Raw genomic sequence first — 19131 nt, forward strand, 5'->3', positions numbered from 1 at the left:
TATCTAATGTTGTATAGAGTTTACATAGCACTTTGTAATTCTGGGTAGTTATTCGCAGGGATGTTACCATAAACTCACAAAATATGTAACGGGAAATTAATGTCAACTTAACGTAATATCATCACAAAACATCTGATTCTCAATTTGAGTGACCAATATGAGTGTAGTGGGTTGAATGGTGGCTCCGTATAAAATACCCATTTCCTAATCCCTTGGCCCTGTGAATACCACCTCATTTGGGGAAAGACTCTTTGCAAATGTAATTTAATTAAGGATTTTGAGATTAGATCATCTTGGATTATGTAAGTGGGCCCTAAATTCAATGACAATTATTCTTATGTGAGATACAAGAGAAGACATACACACAAAAGAAAAGGCCATACAAAAATGGGGGCAGAGATTGGAGAGATGCAACCACAAGGCAAGCAATGCCTGGAACCACCAAAAGTTGGAAAAGGCAAGGAAGGAGTCTACTGTGGAGGCTTTAGAGAGATGGCAGCCTTAATTTCAACTTACGCCCTCTAGAACTGTGAGAATATATTTCTGTTGTTGTAAGTCACCATGTGTGGGGTAATTTGTAACAGAAACTTCAGTACAAGAGATAAAACTGGAAGTACTACATTAAATGCTGTGCACTTTCCTTCACCAGCCATTGTGGATGGGTGCCTGCAAAGCTAATGCTTGGACTGATTTGGCCGTGATGTGGGCCAACCTAAGCATTATAAATGAACACTATGTGGAGATTCTAAAACAGGTCATGCCCTCGTTTCAACAAATAAATCAGATGATTGTGGAAAAATACAGATACTTTTTCCTTTATTAGTGGGTTTAAATGGAATTCTGACCCTAAATGAAATATAGGCAGATCAGTTTAATTTAGATATATTACTTCCTTCATTTGTGAAGACTGCCTCATTTCAAATTTTCCTTTCTTCTTTCTTCCTTCTCTCCTCCCTCATCACCTCTTTCTCTCTTTTTCCCTTCCTTCTTTCCTTGAATAATTTTTAAGAGAATAAACCCATTGTTCTGACTTCTTGTCATTAAGCATTTAAATGAACACTGAAAAACTGAACCAGATTTATGTTCAATGTATAGCAACACAATATAATCTAATTTATGGCATAATAACTAAAATCTATTACTCTCCCTAAAAGTTAGTAAGATAAAGGGGAATATAATTTCTAGTAGTAAACTCTGAATTCTTCTATATTCCTCGCTTTCTTGCTCCCCAATAAAGCCCAAAGTCCCTTCATTTTCCCCTAAATTCACAGCCTGTTAATTTTGCATGCTTGAGGATGAAGACTTTGGCTTATTTTCATGACGAACAATCAATCCCATTGATTGTCTTTGGATGAGCTCTAATGGTATACTAAATTTACATATTATACATCTAAGATGTATGGTTAACAAAAAGAAACTTGACAAAATGAAACACAAAGCTGCTTTTGTTAGATAAATAGTAATAATATTTAGAATCATGAACTCTTTATATTGGACTACTACTAGGGTGTGTGCTAACTAATCTAAAGAAATTAGCATCATTTACATTGACATCATTAACTCTCAAGGCCAATTACAACACAGATACAACATAAATTTTGGTTGCTTTTATCAAAAGACATGATCTCCATCTTTCTATATCTTCTTAACAAAATATGACATTTAACTATATGAAGGGCCAGAATTATCTGCAAATGTGAAATAAAGTCAATATTTCTAATTTTTTGCCCAGCATTTATGGTCTAATATTTTGCGAAAGGCAGTGTCCATATTTCAGTCTCAAAAATAGGAAATTATTTGCTATTTAATTACCTTAATAAAATCATATTGCATATATTCAATTATTACATTAGGGATTCTCCCCCGCTATCAAAAGAACTTCATGTAGACTCCTTGTAAATTTTCAAATCTTGCTATGTTATATAAAAAACAAATATTCTACTTTAGCATTAATAGTATAACATTTTAATCAATTTAACAATTCGACTTTGGCAATCTTTTAGACTCATTTAGGAATACATACTTTAATAACAACATTTATAGGTTTAAAGCACTTTTAACATTCCAAGTCAGCCTGAAAAAAATTATTTAGTTTACTCTGAACTTGCTGAAGTACTTACCTAGTGACAAGAAAAACTATATTATGTGTAATATATTGCAATTTACTTTACGTTAAATCTCTGAAAATATAATTCATTATTTCCAGAATGGTAGGTTTCATGTTATGATAAATAAATAATAAAAGGAAGTATATAAATTTGGAGAAAGGCATGGGGAAAAAAGAATTGAAAAAATGATTTTAAAACACATCTAAGAAAATGTGCAGGTAGAAATGCCTATATGTACTACAGAAGCAGTAATTGGAGACATGCTCTCTAATTTAGTAAGCATATAATAAAGCTACAGTTATTAAAATGCAGTATGGTACTGACATAAGAATTGCCAGATTGTCAGATGGATGAATGAAACACAACAGATTAAAAAAAAATCTCCTGTGCCCTATAGTAATCATATAGTATATGATATAATAAGCATAACAAAATAATGCCAAAAAAAGTCTATGGGGGATTGTGTTATTACAAATGCAATGTATTCAAAAAGATTAATTTTAGGACATCTAAGTCCTAAAATTATGAAACTACTAGAATAAAACATTGGTAAAGCACTCCAGGACACTGAGTTACATATATTTAGAAGAATAATACAAAAATTAAAATATCAAATATCAATCTCTATTTAACTGATATTGGTAAGAATGAATTTCAAGAATATACTACCCAAAGCAATCTATAGATCCAATGCAATCCCTATCAAAACACCAGTGACATTCTTTACAGAAATAGAAAAATTCCTAAAATTTATATGGAACCACAAAAGACTCTGAATACCCTTAGAGTAATCCTGAGCAAAAAGAACAAAGCTAGAGGCATCACATTACCTGACTTCAAATTATACTACAAAGCTACAGTAATCAAAACAGCACGATACTGGCACAAAAACGGACATATAGACCAATGAAACAGAATAGAGAACCCAGAAATAAATCCACCCATTTGCAGTTCAATTCATTTGCAATGAAGTTGCCCAGGACATACACTGAGGAATGGATAGTCTCTTCGATAAATGGCCTTTTCTGGGAAAACTGAATATCCACAAGCAGAAAAATGAAACTAGATTGCTATTTCTTGACATATAAAAATCAAATCAAAATCAATTAAAGACTAACATCTAAGTCCTAAAATTATGAAACTACTAGAATAAAACATTGGTAAAGCACTCCAGGACACTGATCTGGGCAAAGATTTCTTGAATAAGACCTCAGATGCACCGGCAACCAAAGCAAAAATGAACAAATAGGATCACATCAAACTAAAAAGCTTCTGCACAGCAAAGGAAATAATCAACAAAGAAAAGAGATGAACCACAGAATGGGAGAAAATATTTGCAGACTATCCATCTGACAAGGGATTAATAAACAGAATATATAAGAAGATCAAACAACTCAACAGGAAAAACAATCGGATTTAAAAATGGGCAAAAGATCTGAATAGCTATTTCTCAAAAAAAGACATACAAATGCCCAACAGGAATATGAAAAAATATTTAACATCACTAATCCTCAAAGAAATACAGATTAAAACTGCAATAAGATTCAATCTTACCCCAGTTAAAATGACTTTTATCCAAAAGATAGGAAATAGCAAATGTTGATGAGGATGTGGAGAAAGGGGAACCCTCCTACATGGTTATGAAATGTAAATTAGTACAGCCACCACAGAAAACAATATGGAGGTTCCAACAAAAACTAGACAGAACTACCATATTATCCAGTAATCTCACTACTGGGTATATATCCAAAAGAAAGGAAATAAGTATACTGAAGAGATATCTGTACTCCCATGCTGATTGCAGCACTATTCACAATAGCCAAGATATGGAATCAATCAACAAATGAATGAATAAAGAAAATGTGATACCTACATACTATAGAATATTATTCAGACATAAAAAATAATGAAATTCTGTCACTTGTAATAACATGGATAGAACTAGAGCACATTATGTTAAGTTAAATAATCCAGGCACAGAAAGGCAAATATTACATGTTCTTACTCACATGTGGAACTAAAAGCAATTGAATTAATGGAAATAGAAAGTATAATGATGGTTACCATCTGCTTGGGAAGGATAGTGGAAAGGGGAAATAGAGGGAATGGAAAATGGGTACAAAAATACAGTAAGGTAAAAGGAACAAGATCTAGTGTTCAGTAGCACAATTGGGTAACTATTGTTTACAATAATTTATTTTATATTTCAAAATAACTAAAAGAACGGAATTGGAATGTTACTAACACAAAGAGGTGATAAATGCTTGAGGGGATGGATATCCCAATTACCCTAATTGATCATTCCCCATATGACTCTATCAAATTTGATATGTACCCCATAAATATGTACACATATTCTGCATCCATAAATAATTAAAAATTAAAACTTTAAAAACTAATATGAAAAAGAGAAAAGATAGTGAAAAAAATTTAAAAATTATAAGAAAGAATAAAAACAATGGAAGAAGTTCCTACATAAATATTTGAAACAATAAAATCATCAGCAACAAAAGTCCCAATACAAATGTCATATGACGTTATATTTGCAAAAATAAGACAAACTTTAATATTCTTAAGACATAAAAAGAATGTTTATTAATAGGAACATCACAAATAATCCAATTAAAAGTAGTTTAGAAACATCAATATATAATAAGCATGACAAACCATTCAGTCTCACAAAGGAAGAAAACTGAAGCATAAATGTGAGGTTTCTTCCCCATCATATTGTACAAATTTTTTTTTACTTTGTCCTTAATATTTTTTCCTGCCAGCAAAGGCATGTAAAATAGACTCACATATGTAATTAGATATAATGTAAATTGGTGAAGCTTCTCTAGAAATCTGAAAATATTTACTAAAAGTCATAAAATGATACACATCTAGAAACCAACCTAAATAAATAATTAAAATGTGATTAAAGATTCATGTGCAAGGATAATGATTATAGAAAAAGGTGGCAAGATAGCAATAATCTAAAAGTTGAAAATAGAGCATTGTTAAATAAATTCTCACATATCTGTATACAGAGATAGTATATGTTTTTATCGCATTTTATAAACATCTTATCTATCTCTTTTATATTTATCTTATTATATGTTTTTATGATTATGTTTTTTAAAATATTTAATGACATAAAAAATGCTCATAATACAGTTTTAAGTAGAAAGAAACAGAATGCAAAACTATATGACCCTGGTAGTCAGACACACACACACATCCCCCGCAAAAAGAGACTAGAAGAAAATACCAAAATATTAACAGCTGTTGTCTGGAAGTACTGCATTTATAAACCAAATGTTCATACATTTTACAAGTATATATTCTTAATCACAAATAATGAGTCAACATTTAAAAACTACTGCAAAGTATAATGATTCTTTTTAAAGACACAAAGTGATATTCCAAAACCTCCTTCAACTCATTAAGGTGGTGGAGCTCTGATTCATACATAAAATGATGGCTTTGACATTTTATACCTCCATTGGTGAAATGAATAATACAGTGTCTTCCACCACTAGAACCAGCTTCTAAGCTATCATCTTAGAGTCATCCATTGAAACCCACCTCCCCATTGTTTCTTGTAGGTCATCAAATTCATAGTCACCCACTCTGGTGCAGTAATACTTCATTATCCTGTGCTTGGATTACAATACATTTCTCTTAATGTTAATTCCTTGCCTTCCATTCTCCAACTCATCCTACTTTCCATTTTCAGATTAATCATCCTAAAATTCCAATTTCATGAAGTCATTTGTCTGCTGAAATCCTCCACTGATTCTCTATTTTCTATTGTCCTATCTTAAACTCTCTCCTTAAGCCTTTCTAAGGCAGCTGAATATCTGTCGCTTCTAATCAGATCACTCCAGCCCCTTAGATGTGCTCATTGCCATCTCTGTGCTGTTTTCACCCTATTTCATTTGTTACCCTGTTCATTAACTCCAGTATGCACCAATCTATTCTTATATTTATCCCCTATAATACACATACTTATGTAAACTTGTATGAATGACTATTTAATAGTAAGTTTCTCAATTTCCCTCCAAGTGGCTCTTGTGAACAAAAGTCTTTGCCCCAAAAAATCCCAAAATGTTATGGGAGATCAGGAACCATATTTTCCCACTAACTGCTGCACACAGCACACCACACAGAAAATAGTTCATGAACAGCGTGCACAAAGGAGGCAGCTGGTAAAGGGTAAGAAATTCTCATTCTGTAGCTTTGGAGCTACATTTCTTAACTAACACTTCCCCAGCCAGGTCGTGGACTGTGCTCGTTCCACAGATTATTTGATTTGTTGATAAGATTTTATCTCATTGATACTTGCTTCTTTGTCTGAATACCTTTACTAGCTCAAAAATGAAGTATGAAAGCACTTTGAACACATAAGGTTTTCTATATATTTAAGAGTTATTATTATAACCATTATTGCTCTTGAGAGCAGTTTAATCATCATATGATAGAGAAAAAAACAGATATGCTGTCAGAGGACCTGGGCTATTACTGATTGCACCTGGTTGGGAGATCATGAACTGTTCCATTTAATCACTATGAATTGCCACTTCTTAATCTATAAAATCAAAATAATAACTCCATCTTTCATACATCATTTTATTTATTCACCTACAAAAAAATCCTATATACTCATATTTTGGCCAGCACCTCCATGACAGTTAGGACCAAATGATTAAAACAAAATAAACACAGACAGAGAACAGAGTTCTAGTCACAAAGAGTTCACAGACAGTGAAAGCAATATATATGTAAGCAAAAACATACAATAAAAATTATACTATGATAATTGCTGTATTTGAAGAATTGACTGAGTCCTATGCACTTTAGCCATATGGGTGGAAGTCAAGAAAGATAACACTTGAGTTGTGTCTAAAGAATGTTTGGAGTATTCCAGGCAGGGGGAACAAAGCGTATTTATTTGAGGGTGAGGCCAAAGTACGGTCCAGCAATCTTTCCATATTGCCACATTCACAAGCTTTTCTCATTTCTTCACAGAGGCGGACTTTTATTCACCCCACATGCCTGACTCCACTACCTCCATATTTTTATCCTCACAAGTTAACCTTGACTCCTAATACCTACAAAACTTCGAAGTCATCACATGAGTACTTCCTTCACTTCCTTTTTCCAAACCTAATGATAAATCTTTATCTGCTGCCATTTTCCCCTAGCGTGGACATTTCAATACTGTTCCCCACTTGTGTCCTTGATTCCTTTCCCACTTCCCACCCTTACATCCTTCCCAGAGATGTGACTTCATCCTATATCTCATCTCTCCTCTCTTCAGTAATACCTTCATTAACAACTCCTAGCCATCAGTATGTAAACATGCTTGTCTCTTCTATTAACAACCCACCCCCGACCACCCACACACACAATTTTCCTCTTCCCCACATCCTCTTACAGCCTCTTACAGATACAGTCCATCTCCTTCCCTGAACAATCTACAGAATTCTTTTTTTTTTTTTTTTTTTTTTTTTTTTAACTCCCACTCATCTCTCAAACCACTCTGGTCTGATTTCTGCCTTCACAGCCCTATTGAAACTGGCCTTGTCCAGTTCACCAAAAAACCTCCTTGTTGTTACATATCTTCAATTTTCATAATACTACACACTTCCTTTGTTCTCCTCCTTTCCCCTTGATAGCATTCTTTAAAGTACTATTTATGTCCACTTATCTTCTCAGGGTATATCCTCTCCATGCATTGTTTTAATGATCATTTACTTGCTAACTCCCAAATCTCAGCCTCATTTCCTTCTTAAACTTCAGACCCACTGTATTATTCTTGTCCTGCTCAGGACTCTGACCTTTATTGAGCTCATTAGAATCATTTAAAAGTTTCTTTAAGCAGGAGACTGATTGAATCATGTTTGCATTTTAGAACTATTACTCATAAAGATGTAGAAAATACATTAAAGGAATAAGAAACTGGAGTCAAAGGGACTAAGAGATCTATAAGGCAAGCAAGAGAATGTGGTAGAGAATGGAATGCTACATTAGGTATTCTTACCTTGAACGGAGGACTAGAGTCACTTGGCCTTGCAGAAAAGTCAAAGGAGATGATGAGATCAACCCCTCTCTGAGGTCTCAGTATCAAGGGATACGGCAGGTTAAAGGTGAGCCCACTGTCCACTACATGAATCTTTTTACTTTTGACATCCAGAGGTTCATATATTCGCTCAAATTCATCAGGATCTTAAAAACATAAAAGAAAAACAAGAATGAATTAAATGATCATTCATCAGTATTTATCATCTAAAAATGTTGGTTTCGGCCAGGCGCGGTGCCTCAAGCCTGTAATCCCAGCACTTTGGGAGGCCGAGACGGGCAGATCACGAGGTCGGGAGATCGAGACCATCCTGGCTAACACGGTGAAACCCCGTCTCTACTAAAAAAAATACAAAAAACTAGCCGGGCGAGGTGGCGGGCGCCTGTAGTCCCAGCTACTCGGGAGGCTGAGGCAGGAGAATGGCGTGAACCCAGGAGGCGGAGCTTGCAGTGAGCTGAGATCCGGCCACTGCACTCCAGCCTGGGCGACAGAGTGAGACTCCGTCTCAAAAATAAATAAATAAATAAATAAATAAAAATAAAAATAAAAATGTTGGTTTCAAATTTGAAAGAATTTCATATGATTAGGCCCTCAGGCTTTGGAGACAAATAGAGCTGGGCATGCTAAATACAACTTTAGCAATTGTAATTATTACCCTTAAGTCTTAGTTTCCTCATCTGTAACATCAGGATTATCAAATAAGGCTGCTGCGAGGATTTATGGGGACAATGCATGGAAAGCACTTAGTTCAGGTCCTGGTATTAACTCTAAGCTATGACCACTTTAATAGTATTATCTTACATTACGTAGGTCTTTACAGGTTTCTCAACATTTCCTCATGCATAGTCTTGTTTAATTCTTATAACAGACAGGTGAGGCAGAGGACATCTGTAAATGGAGGGTGAAGCGAATGAAGAGTCACCTCGAAGGTGGTATAGCTGGGAGATGGCAGACTCTGTATCGTTCCCAGGCTGCCTCTCTTGGGGGTGAGTGTGCATTCCATCACAAGGTGAGAGTCCAAGGAAATCATCCAGCCAACACACCCAGCAAATATATGTTGTCTACTACCATTCAGATATGATTCCAGATGCTGAACAAGATAGACACATGCTCTGCTCTGATAGAGCTCATATTGCGAGTACACCGCCAATAAGTAAATAAATGTATTAAGAGGGCAGTTCATAAAGTGATAAATGCAATGAAGAAAATGAGCAAGGACACTATAATAAGGAATAACTTCAGGTAGATGGTCAATGGAGATGCCTCTGAGAAGAAAACCTTACACTGAAATAAGAATAATGATGTGGAACAGACCATCTAAAGATTGGGAGGGTGGGATCCAGAAGTTACCAGGGAGAGCGAGGAGCTAGAGCAAGGGTCCCAAGGCAGAATCAGGCTGGGTGTGTTTGAGGACAGCAAGGAGCCTGCAGTCTGAGGACAGTATGGGAGGAGAACAGATGAGATGGCAAGGATTCTGAAGAAAAAGAGGACCTACAGATCATTAATTTTATGAAAAAATAATACTGATAACACACTACACTTCACATTTATGTGTGGTGCTCCTAATTCACTTGCCAGGAAAATAAAACATGACCAGAATTGAACTGGTTTGAATTGAACTGGATAAAATGCCATGCAGCTGTTGTGCTCTGTTCCCTTGTCCACACTCTTGTTTCCTCCTGCTGTTAGGAAGAAGGCTGGCAAAGCCCAAGAGGGAGGCCTATGATGTAGAATAAAGTGAAGATGGTCACACCAGATATGAATAAGGATCTCTGACTTAATACCTATGTACATACATACATGCTCAGCACACAGTAGGAAACTAGTGTATGTTAGTTTCCCTCCATATGTTTCTAAATAAGAATAATACTGTAATTCTCCTATAGTCAGTTTTACTTATTACATTTTAAGACCATGAAATGAAAAAGGAAAGCAAATCTTTAAATTCTTCCTGTCCAATTAAATCCATAATCCTCATTATAAACAAAGGTTGAAGTAAAAACACCAATGAGACAGTCATAATATTTTATTCAATGTAAAGTGAAAAAATAAGACTTTGGTATAGTTATTAATACTTTAAAGAAACATTAATATCCTTCTAACATTCTACAGTTAACAAAGTCATCTGTTTCCTCACATCTGTTAAAAATTCCCATTTCTAAAATACTGAATAACAAATAAATGTTACAAACGCTTACTAGTGATGCTTATAAATAAAGAAGAATAAATTTTATGTCTGAGGCAATTCATACTGCCCAGAATAGGCAAGCAAAGAGGAAAGGTGTGAATAACTGTCTTGAATAAAACTAAATATGCTAAAAATAAAGCTATTTTTAAAGATGAGGATAAGGTAATATGGCTAAATAATAAAGGCTGGCTGTGTCCAAGGCTAACTTATAGGGCAATAAGGAGAGAGAAGAGAAATAGTTCTTTAAATAATTATCTGTAGATCAATTCTGTTTTCTTAATAAGTATATATAAACAGTAGTGAGAATGCACTTTGCCATCAGCCAAGATACTAGACTATCTATTACAGAACCTGGAATGTAAAGATGTAAGAAATATATAAAGAGACTGTTGAGCCCAATTTTAATATTTATTCCTCTGAGTTTTTAGGTTAACAATTATATATGTGAACATCTTAAAGGTAAAAATAGTGAGTCTTCGGCTTAAATTCATTTTTAAATATTTTACTAAAAAGTTATAATTCATTAGTTGGTTACTGATATTTCTCTTAATGGTGACTTCATTTATTCTGAGTCTATTATGTATCAGAAATTTCATATGTAAGATTTATTATTCTTATACAACTTTTACAAAGGAGACAGCCATTTTAAAGATAAGAAAACAATCTTACAAAGGAGGTAGCCATTTTAAAGATAAGGAAACTGAGGCTCACAGAGGTAAAATAAATTGTCTATTTTCAAACAGATTCAAAAGATTCCAAGCCAGGTTCACAAGGTCTAAGCCCTAAGCACAGTGTCCCACTATTACTTTAGAAAGTGGCATGACTAACTAAGAGGATACTACCAAAAACTGGTAGTATCCTTTTATCCTTTCTTAAATCCAAGAGTGAGGGCATTTGAGAGAAAAATCATGTGGACCAATTCCCAGCTTCAGTTTGTAGCTAAACACCATTGTTCCCACCTTCCAGATAAACTGATGGTGAGTAGTGTTCCTTTTATTGTTTGTTTTATTTTATTTTTAAAACAATTTTTATTTTGTAGATAATAATTGTGTATATTTATGGGGTACAATGTGATGTTTCGTTACATGCATACATTGTGGATCAAATCAAGCTAACTAACATATTCATGACATCAAATATTTATCGCTTCTTTTTGGTAAGAACATCTAAATCCTGTCTTTTAACTATTTTGAAATATACATTATTATTAACTGCAGGCGCCATGCTGTGCAATAGATACCCAGAACTTATTCCTCCTCTCTCACTGACACTTTGTACCCTTTGAGCAAGGTTGCCTCTTTCTCCATCTACTGCCTCCTCCCCAAAACCCCCCCAGCTTCTAGTAATCCTCATCCTATTTTCTACTTCTGAGTTCAACTCTTTTAGATTACGCATAACAGTGAGATCATGTAGTGTCTGTCTCATTTCACTTAGCATAATATCCACTAAGTTCATCCATGTCGCAAAAAACAACAACAACAAAAAAAACAAGCCAAACCAGAAAGTAGTGTTTCCTAACTGTGTTGCAAAAAGCATAGTTATGCAAGATATAAACTGATGTCTCATATACAAAATAAGAGTGCCATGATTAAATAAGGTCATGTCTTGAGAAAGACAAAATTCAACAACTTAAAGTACTAGCCAATTACATTGCGCATTCCCTATTCTCCTTCCTATGGCTCCCACTGACAGCACTTTGTATGAAAATGCTAACCAATCCTCCAAATAACTCCATAACATGGGTACCATTGTTATTTTTATTTTGTAAGTAAATTGAGGCTTATGCTAAGTGACTGCCTAAGATGGCCTGCTAGTAAAGGATCCAACTGAGATTCAAATACAAGCCAGTCTCCTTTTAAAGTACTATCCTTAAGCAGCTTTAAGTAGGACTTAAACTCATTATGGTATCTCATTGTATCTGAAGAGGGAGATCAAGTTGTAAATTTTCCCAAATTTATTTGAACTGGAACCCAATTTATTGTATAACATCTACTAAAATGTCATAGAGCATTGGATAAATGCCGCTACAGAAGAATATTCTCCCATAATTTAAAACATACAAGGTTTCTAAACTTGTGAATTAATGGGGTTATCCAATGGTTGTGAAAACATAACTCTGTTTTAGAATTATGTAACATTTCCTTAAAGCAGATCAGCTTTGGATATTTGTAGTGGCCATTTTATAAATACATCACACAGATTCAGTGTACAAATATTTGGATGTCTGTGTTTTGAACTCTAGCCTAAATTAACTCATGTCTTTATTTCTTATTTCCAGATGGTGTGTGTCACAGTAAGTAGGATAAACACAAAAGTAAACAGGAAAGGAGTCATATAACTAATAACAAGTTCTCCAAAATTTGTTTCTACAGGTACACAACTATTTTGCAGTAAACACATGAGGGAAATGTTATCATACTATAATTTCTTCTGTTTTCAAAATACAGTCGGCAAGGTGAAGTAGTAGGCAGAAAAATAGTGCACCTTTACTGATTTTAGGTTGAGAGATTGCTTTAATTCCAAAACATCCAAGTTTTAATTTATATAAACAAAATCATCATAGGGTAAACAAATGTAACATTTTTCCAACGAATATCTAGATTAGATAGAAATCTTTTTTTTTTTTTTTTTTTTGCATGGGGGTTGCAAAATTTAAAAAGAAATGTGCTTAATTAATGTTTTAAATAAATTGTGGATAAAAATTCAGTTGGCATTCTTTAAAACAGGAATTTTAAGGAAGACCTTATGAAACAAAATGATCACAATTTATGATAAATATTTTAACTTTTCATTCCAAACATACGATTATTCTAAAAATTGGAAACAACCAGAGGGAAGTAAGCCAGATCTATCTTTGTAAGGACTTTTTCTGAAAAAGCACTACTTAATTCAGTAAATTCAGTCTAAAATGAAATTATTTTTAGCAATATTGGCCTGTAAATCATAAAGTTGAATGAATCTGTGAACTGACTGAACTGACTAAAGTTTTTACTGAAATTAATGCCCCATATACATTTTTTCAATTGAATACATAAAAATGAATAAAATGTAATTTAAATGAAATACACCCTATGAAATAAAATTTAAAGTTCTTTCCAAACATCATTAATTTAAAATAATTTTAGCTTCAAACATTTTCAGGTATCTCAAAAAAATTGGTTTATATAATGCCATATTTGGGGATGATTGATAGTTTATATTTCCTTATGTTGTTTCATGAAAACTGTCTATAACTCTTCTTTCAAAGGGCATGAAATGAACAAAGGAGTAGACAAGGTGGTGTACAACTATTATTCTCCAAATGCAAACACCCACAATAAACTCATATTCTTTTTTGCTTGTTTGTTTTTTGTTTTTGAGATGGAGTCTGGCTCTGTCGCCCAGGCTGGAGTGCAGAACCAAGCACATTGTAAGTACTCAGTAAGCCTAAGTGAATGAAAGAATGAACAAAAGACAGAAGGAAGATGAAAATGCAAAATAATTTAAAAGGAAGAGGCATACGTCCTAAAGTTGCCAAATTTAGCTAACAAAATACAGGATGCCTGGTTTAATTTGAATTTCAGATAATCAACAAATAATTATTTAGTGTATGTCCTAAATGCTGCAAGAATTATATATAAATTATTCATATACATATTTAAAATTAAAATCTAACTGGGTATTCTGTATTTTATCTGGTAATCCCAACACCACCAAATCTACATAAAATATTGCAAAACTACCAGGAAGTTGTTAAAATGTGGAGTGTAGACCACGTGCTGTGAAAACTACATAAGGAGCTGTTGCAATCCAAATAGTAACGTAAAACAAATAGAATAAAGTATACACAAAGAAAACTTCCATTTTTACATAAGCAAGTGGATGACTAAGAAAACCAAGGGCTAAGGGGAATGGTGTGTGTCCAAGGGAAAGGCTTGGAAGCAATGTTAAAAAGCCTGTGTCCCAATCTCAGCTCTGTTGAGAAATTTTGAGCAAAAATGACAGAATTATCTTCTTTGTTCTTCCCTTTCTATAGAGTAAAATAACTGAAGATTCTCTATATATCGACATGCTCTATGAATTTGTAGTTTTTTTAAGCTCATCATCATTCATCCATAAAGCACATTTCTAGAAGAGACACATTTAATTGGTATTGCGATGACAATAAACATAGTTATGTGACTAAACAAGAAAAATAATGTCACTGAATGTATAGTTAAGTGTATTTTTATTTGGGATGAATTTAAAAATAGATACTGACTTTATAACAATTAGAATTTCATTATAGTTAATATAATAGTTAATATACTATATAACATAGTGAATCCTGTTGGGATTACTGGCATATAATCAGACATACCTCATATCCTAGAGTTTGATGCCATAAACATAACACAAAATATAATGAGTTTGCATTAATCTTGTTTAAACAACAGAGGTCATTTTTGCTTCTGCAATTCCTTTTAAGGGGTCAAGCAACAAATAGAAACAACAATACCAAAACAACAACAAAATCCAAAGCTATATCCTAAATTTCACAAGTATGTTCTAGGTATGATGCTGAAACAAAAGGCAGTAGAAAGTGTTTTTGGAAATATCCCATTTAAGTTTTTACTGCATCTAATCAAAATGTCCTTGGCCATAAATGATTGAGGAATGACATTTGGACATTAAGGAAAAGATGATGGTGTGGTGAAATAGAAAAATTTAAGATGACAGAATTATCACCAAAAAATTATTGTGTATTGATTGGTCACCAAAGCAAATTTAACTTTAAATCTATAACAGGCATGGAACTGAAGACCAAAGGGGATTATTCTTGAGGATCTGGCTAAGTGACAAACCTGAAAGTGACAAGGTTCTTGCTGGGCAGCTTTAAGAAAGTTACCTAACCTTTCTGAGAACTGGAGAGACAGTTCCAATAGCCTAGTGAACACTACAGGCTGGCTTACTCAAACCCTGTGTTGCACTAGGGAGTCACGCTAAGGAATGTGTTTGCCGGATTCCCTTGCAGCTCCAGTTCTACTGAGACCTGGCCTCTGCCACAGATGAACACTCACATAAGATCTGAAAAAGAAAATGAGAGAGAAGCTACATTTCCGCTATTTCTCCTGCCAAGCACAGTTGCCAAGACATTTGTGGGGATGATTCTGAAGCGGTTTTTGAATCATTCCCGAAAGCTCAGCCTAAAGCTTGCTCCCAGAAGGTTTGGAACAATTTTATAAGCACCCAATTCCCTTCTTTAAATCCCTCTCAGAAAATAGGAAATAGTTTCCAAATTTCTGCAACTGAATTGTGAGCAGCACAGAGAAGATCTAAAGTCTCCCTCAATATTTATTTTTTATTTTTTATTTTCTATTTTTTGAGACAGAGCTTTACTTTGTGGCCCAGGCTGGAGTGCAGTGGCGCAATCTTGGCTCACTACAATGTCTGCCTCCCAGGTTCAAGCAGTTCTCGTGTTTCAGCCTCCTGAGTAGCTGGGATCACAGGGGTGCACCACCATGAACAGCTGCCTTTTATTTTATTTTATTTTATTTTATTTTATTTTATTTTTGTATTTTTTTAGTAGAGACAGGGTTTCACCATGTTGCCCAGGCTGGTCTCGAACTCTTGAGCTCGGGTAATCTGCCCGTTTCCGCCTCCCAAAGTGCTAGGATTACAGGAGTGAGCCACTGCTCCCCAGCCGTCCTCCTCAATATTTTAATGAAAATTTTCTATACTGACATGTCTAGGCCATTTCCTATCCAATATAAATTTTTCTTAAAAAAAAAAATCCAGGCCAGCTACAGTGACTCACACCTATAGTCCCAGCACATTGGGAGGCCAAAGTAGGAGGATCACTTGAGCCCAGGAGTTTGAGACCAGCTTGAGCAACACGGCAAAAACCTGTCTCTACAAAAACTACAAAAGTTAGCTGGGTATGGTGGTGTGCACCTGTAGTCCCAGCTACTCAGGAAGCTGAGGCAGGAGGATTGCTTCAGGTCGGAATTTAAGGATGCAGTGAGCCATGATTGTGCCACTGTACTACAGCCTGGGCGACTAGGTGAGACCCTGTCTCAAAAATACAAACAAACAACAAAAAATAACCCTAGTCATTTGAAGCCCTTCACACATTAAATGCAGGTTGTAATAACTGAGAATACATGAGTAAATGTTAACAATAATTAAAATGCTTCTCTCCAGAGAAGGAATAAAGATCTCCGGCCTTAGCTCCTACTGATGATATTTTGTGCACTTACCTGCTACAGCTGCATCCAGTTCATCATCATCAAAGGAGTCCTGTGTGGCAAAGTCACTCAAAGGAGACAGTGGATAAGATGTATTGAGATTCAAGCCCAGCATGAAGTTGTGTACCTTCCCAGCACGTCCTTCTCTGGTATTGAATAAAGCTGAATCACTCACGAAGGCCATTATCATACGATGAATCCAACTTGCTTGATTATCACTTTGATAGTCCCTTCCAGCATCTTCATTTTCAGTGCCTGGAGAAAAAGAAAAGGTCACTATACAGACTCCAAAATGCATGTTTAAAAAGGGATCTTTGGGCCAGGCAAGGTGGCTCATGCCTGTAATCCCAGCACTTTGGGAGTCCAAGGCAGGCGAATCATGAGGTCGAGAGATAGAGACCATCCTGGCCAACAAGGTGAAATCCCATCTCTACTAAAAATACAAAAATTAGCTGGGCATGGTGGCAAGCACCTGTAGTCCCAGCTACTCAGGAGGCTGAGGCAGGAGAATCGCTTGAACCCGGAGGAGTCCAGGTGAGCCAATCACTTGAGGAGGAGGTTGCAGTGAGCCAATATCGCACCACTGCACTCCAGCCTGGCAACACAGCAAGACTCTGTCTGACCAAAAAAATAAAAAATAAAAAAAAGGGATCTTCTCTGGATAATTGAATGTTAAAATTAACAATGAAGCTCTATGTTTGGTTTAACATGTTTATTTGCCTAGATTAATATTGCAGTTAATCATTTTTGTTCTTAAGTTGTTCTTAGTTCACCTTTTACCTATAGTGCATGTAAAGGGTGTATTCTTGCCAGTGCCACTTGGTCTATGCTCAGATTTCCGGGTAAATTTCGTTCATTTTCCCCCTTTCCTTCTTTCCTGAATTGTTTTCTTCCTTTTCTCTGGCTTCAAGTGCATGCACTTGCATGCACACATATAACTTACACACAGAAAATCCACAGTGGTTAGTTCTATCCTCTACATTTCTTAAGTTACCTTAAGAAATTTTATCCTGTTTAACAAACATTCAGGATTTCTGTAAAATGAGGAGTAAGAGCTAAAGGATTCAACATATATTTGCTACTAAATAAACACCCTTATGACCTATTGATCTTATGACCTGTCATTTCATCCTTGTTTATAAGTTTGGGGATTTAAAAGCCTTTAATTTAAACAAATGCCTAAACATTTTAAAATTCAGCAATCACCCCAAAGAAGCAGTTTTAAATGGCTTTTTCCTTAAAACCTATGCATACATCATTTCTCCTGGGAAACTATGTTGTATGGTCATTTATAGCATTGGCTCCAGAATCAGACTCCTTGAATGCCAACCCTCTCTCCAGTATTTGCTAGTTACTTTCCCCTTCTCTTCCTTCATTTCCTCCTTGATAAACCTCCTAAAGTTATGAGAATTAACTGTGTTTATGCATCTATGTAATGTTCTTAGAAAAGTGCCTGGCTCATATTAAATTCTTAATAAACACTAGCTAGTAGCAGAAACAGTTGTAGCAGCAGCAGCAGAAGCATCATCATCATCAATCTTATTTATTCATAATCAAAATCAAAGAACAATTTATGGTAGTGTATAACTTCACCTGCCTAAACCTCATTTTTTCTGATTTCTGGGAACTCTGTATGTAAATATTCACGCATTTATAAAACTGTGTGTGTATGTGTGTGTGGCTCTGTGTGTGTGTGTGTGTGTTGAGATAAAGAGAAAAAAAAGAGATTCTATAGTCAGCTTCATAATATCCAATAAATATAAACTAAACATACATAAAACCATCATAAATAAATATTTTTTATTATACTTTAAGTTCTAGGGTACATGTGCACAACATGCAGGTTTGATACATAGGTAATACATGTGTCATGTTGGTTTGCTGCACCCATCAACTCATCATTTCCATTAGGTATTTCTCCTAATGCTATTCCTCCACCAGTGCCTCACCCCCCACAACAGACCCCAGTGTGTGCTGTTCCCCGCCCTGTGTCCAAGTATTCTATTGTTCAATTCCCACCTATGAATGAGAACATACGGTGTTTGGTTTTCTGTCTTTGTGATAGTTTGCTGAGAATGATCGTTTCCAGCTTCATGTATGTCCCTGCAAAGGACACGAACTCATCCTTTTTTATGGCTGCATAGTATTCCATGGTATATAAGTGCCACATTTTCTTAATCCAGTCTATCACTGATGGACATTTGGGTTGGTTCCAAGTCTTTGCTATTGTGAATAGTGCCACAATAAACATACGTGTGCATGTGTCTTTATAGTAGCATGATTTATAATCCTTATCTTCACAGTTATTTGTTTAACTGAGCTGAGTATATGAAGAGATCTTTCATTCAGTAACCAATCCAGATGACTATATAGTCACCAAAAACAAATACACTATTTTCTACTCCTACACTTTTCTAATGCCAAACAGGGCAAAAAATGTCTTTTACTAGAACAATCCAGGCTTTAAAGTGAATGACTTCTATCTCCAGTTACACAGGATATAAATGAGATACACAATTATTTCCAAAGATTTTGGGGCTATGGCTTCTTACTTTTCTTCTTATT

At 34.9% G+C, this 19131-nt stretch overlaps 1 protein-coding gene across 1 annotated transcript in view; it reads right to left on the reverse strand.

The window, feature by feature from the left end:
- The window catches only part of PLA2G4A (phospholipase A2 group IVA), a 148032-nt gene that overhangs the window by 14942 nt on the left and 113959 nt on the right, over nucleotides 1-19131 (reverse strand). The window contains exons 14-15 of the mRNA XM_050783287.1: nucleotides 16579-16821; nucleotides 8134-8318 (exon numbers count right to left, since the gene is read on the reverse strand). Coding sequence (XP_050639244.1) covers nucleotides 8134-8318; nucleotides 16579-16821 — 428 coding nt within the window. The remainder of the gene's footprint in view (nucleotides 1-8133; nucleotides 8319-16578; nucleotides 16822-19131) is intronic.

Source organism: Macaca thibetana, chromosome 1, assembly GCF_024542745.1.
Source record: "Macaca thibetana thibetana isolate TM-01 chromosome 1, ASM2454274v1, whole genome shotgun sequence".
NCBI classification, from domain to species: domain Eukaryota; kingdom Metazoa; phylum Chordata; class Mammalia; order Primates; family Cercopithecidae; genus Macaca; species Macaca thibetana.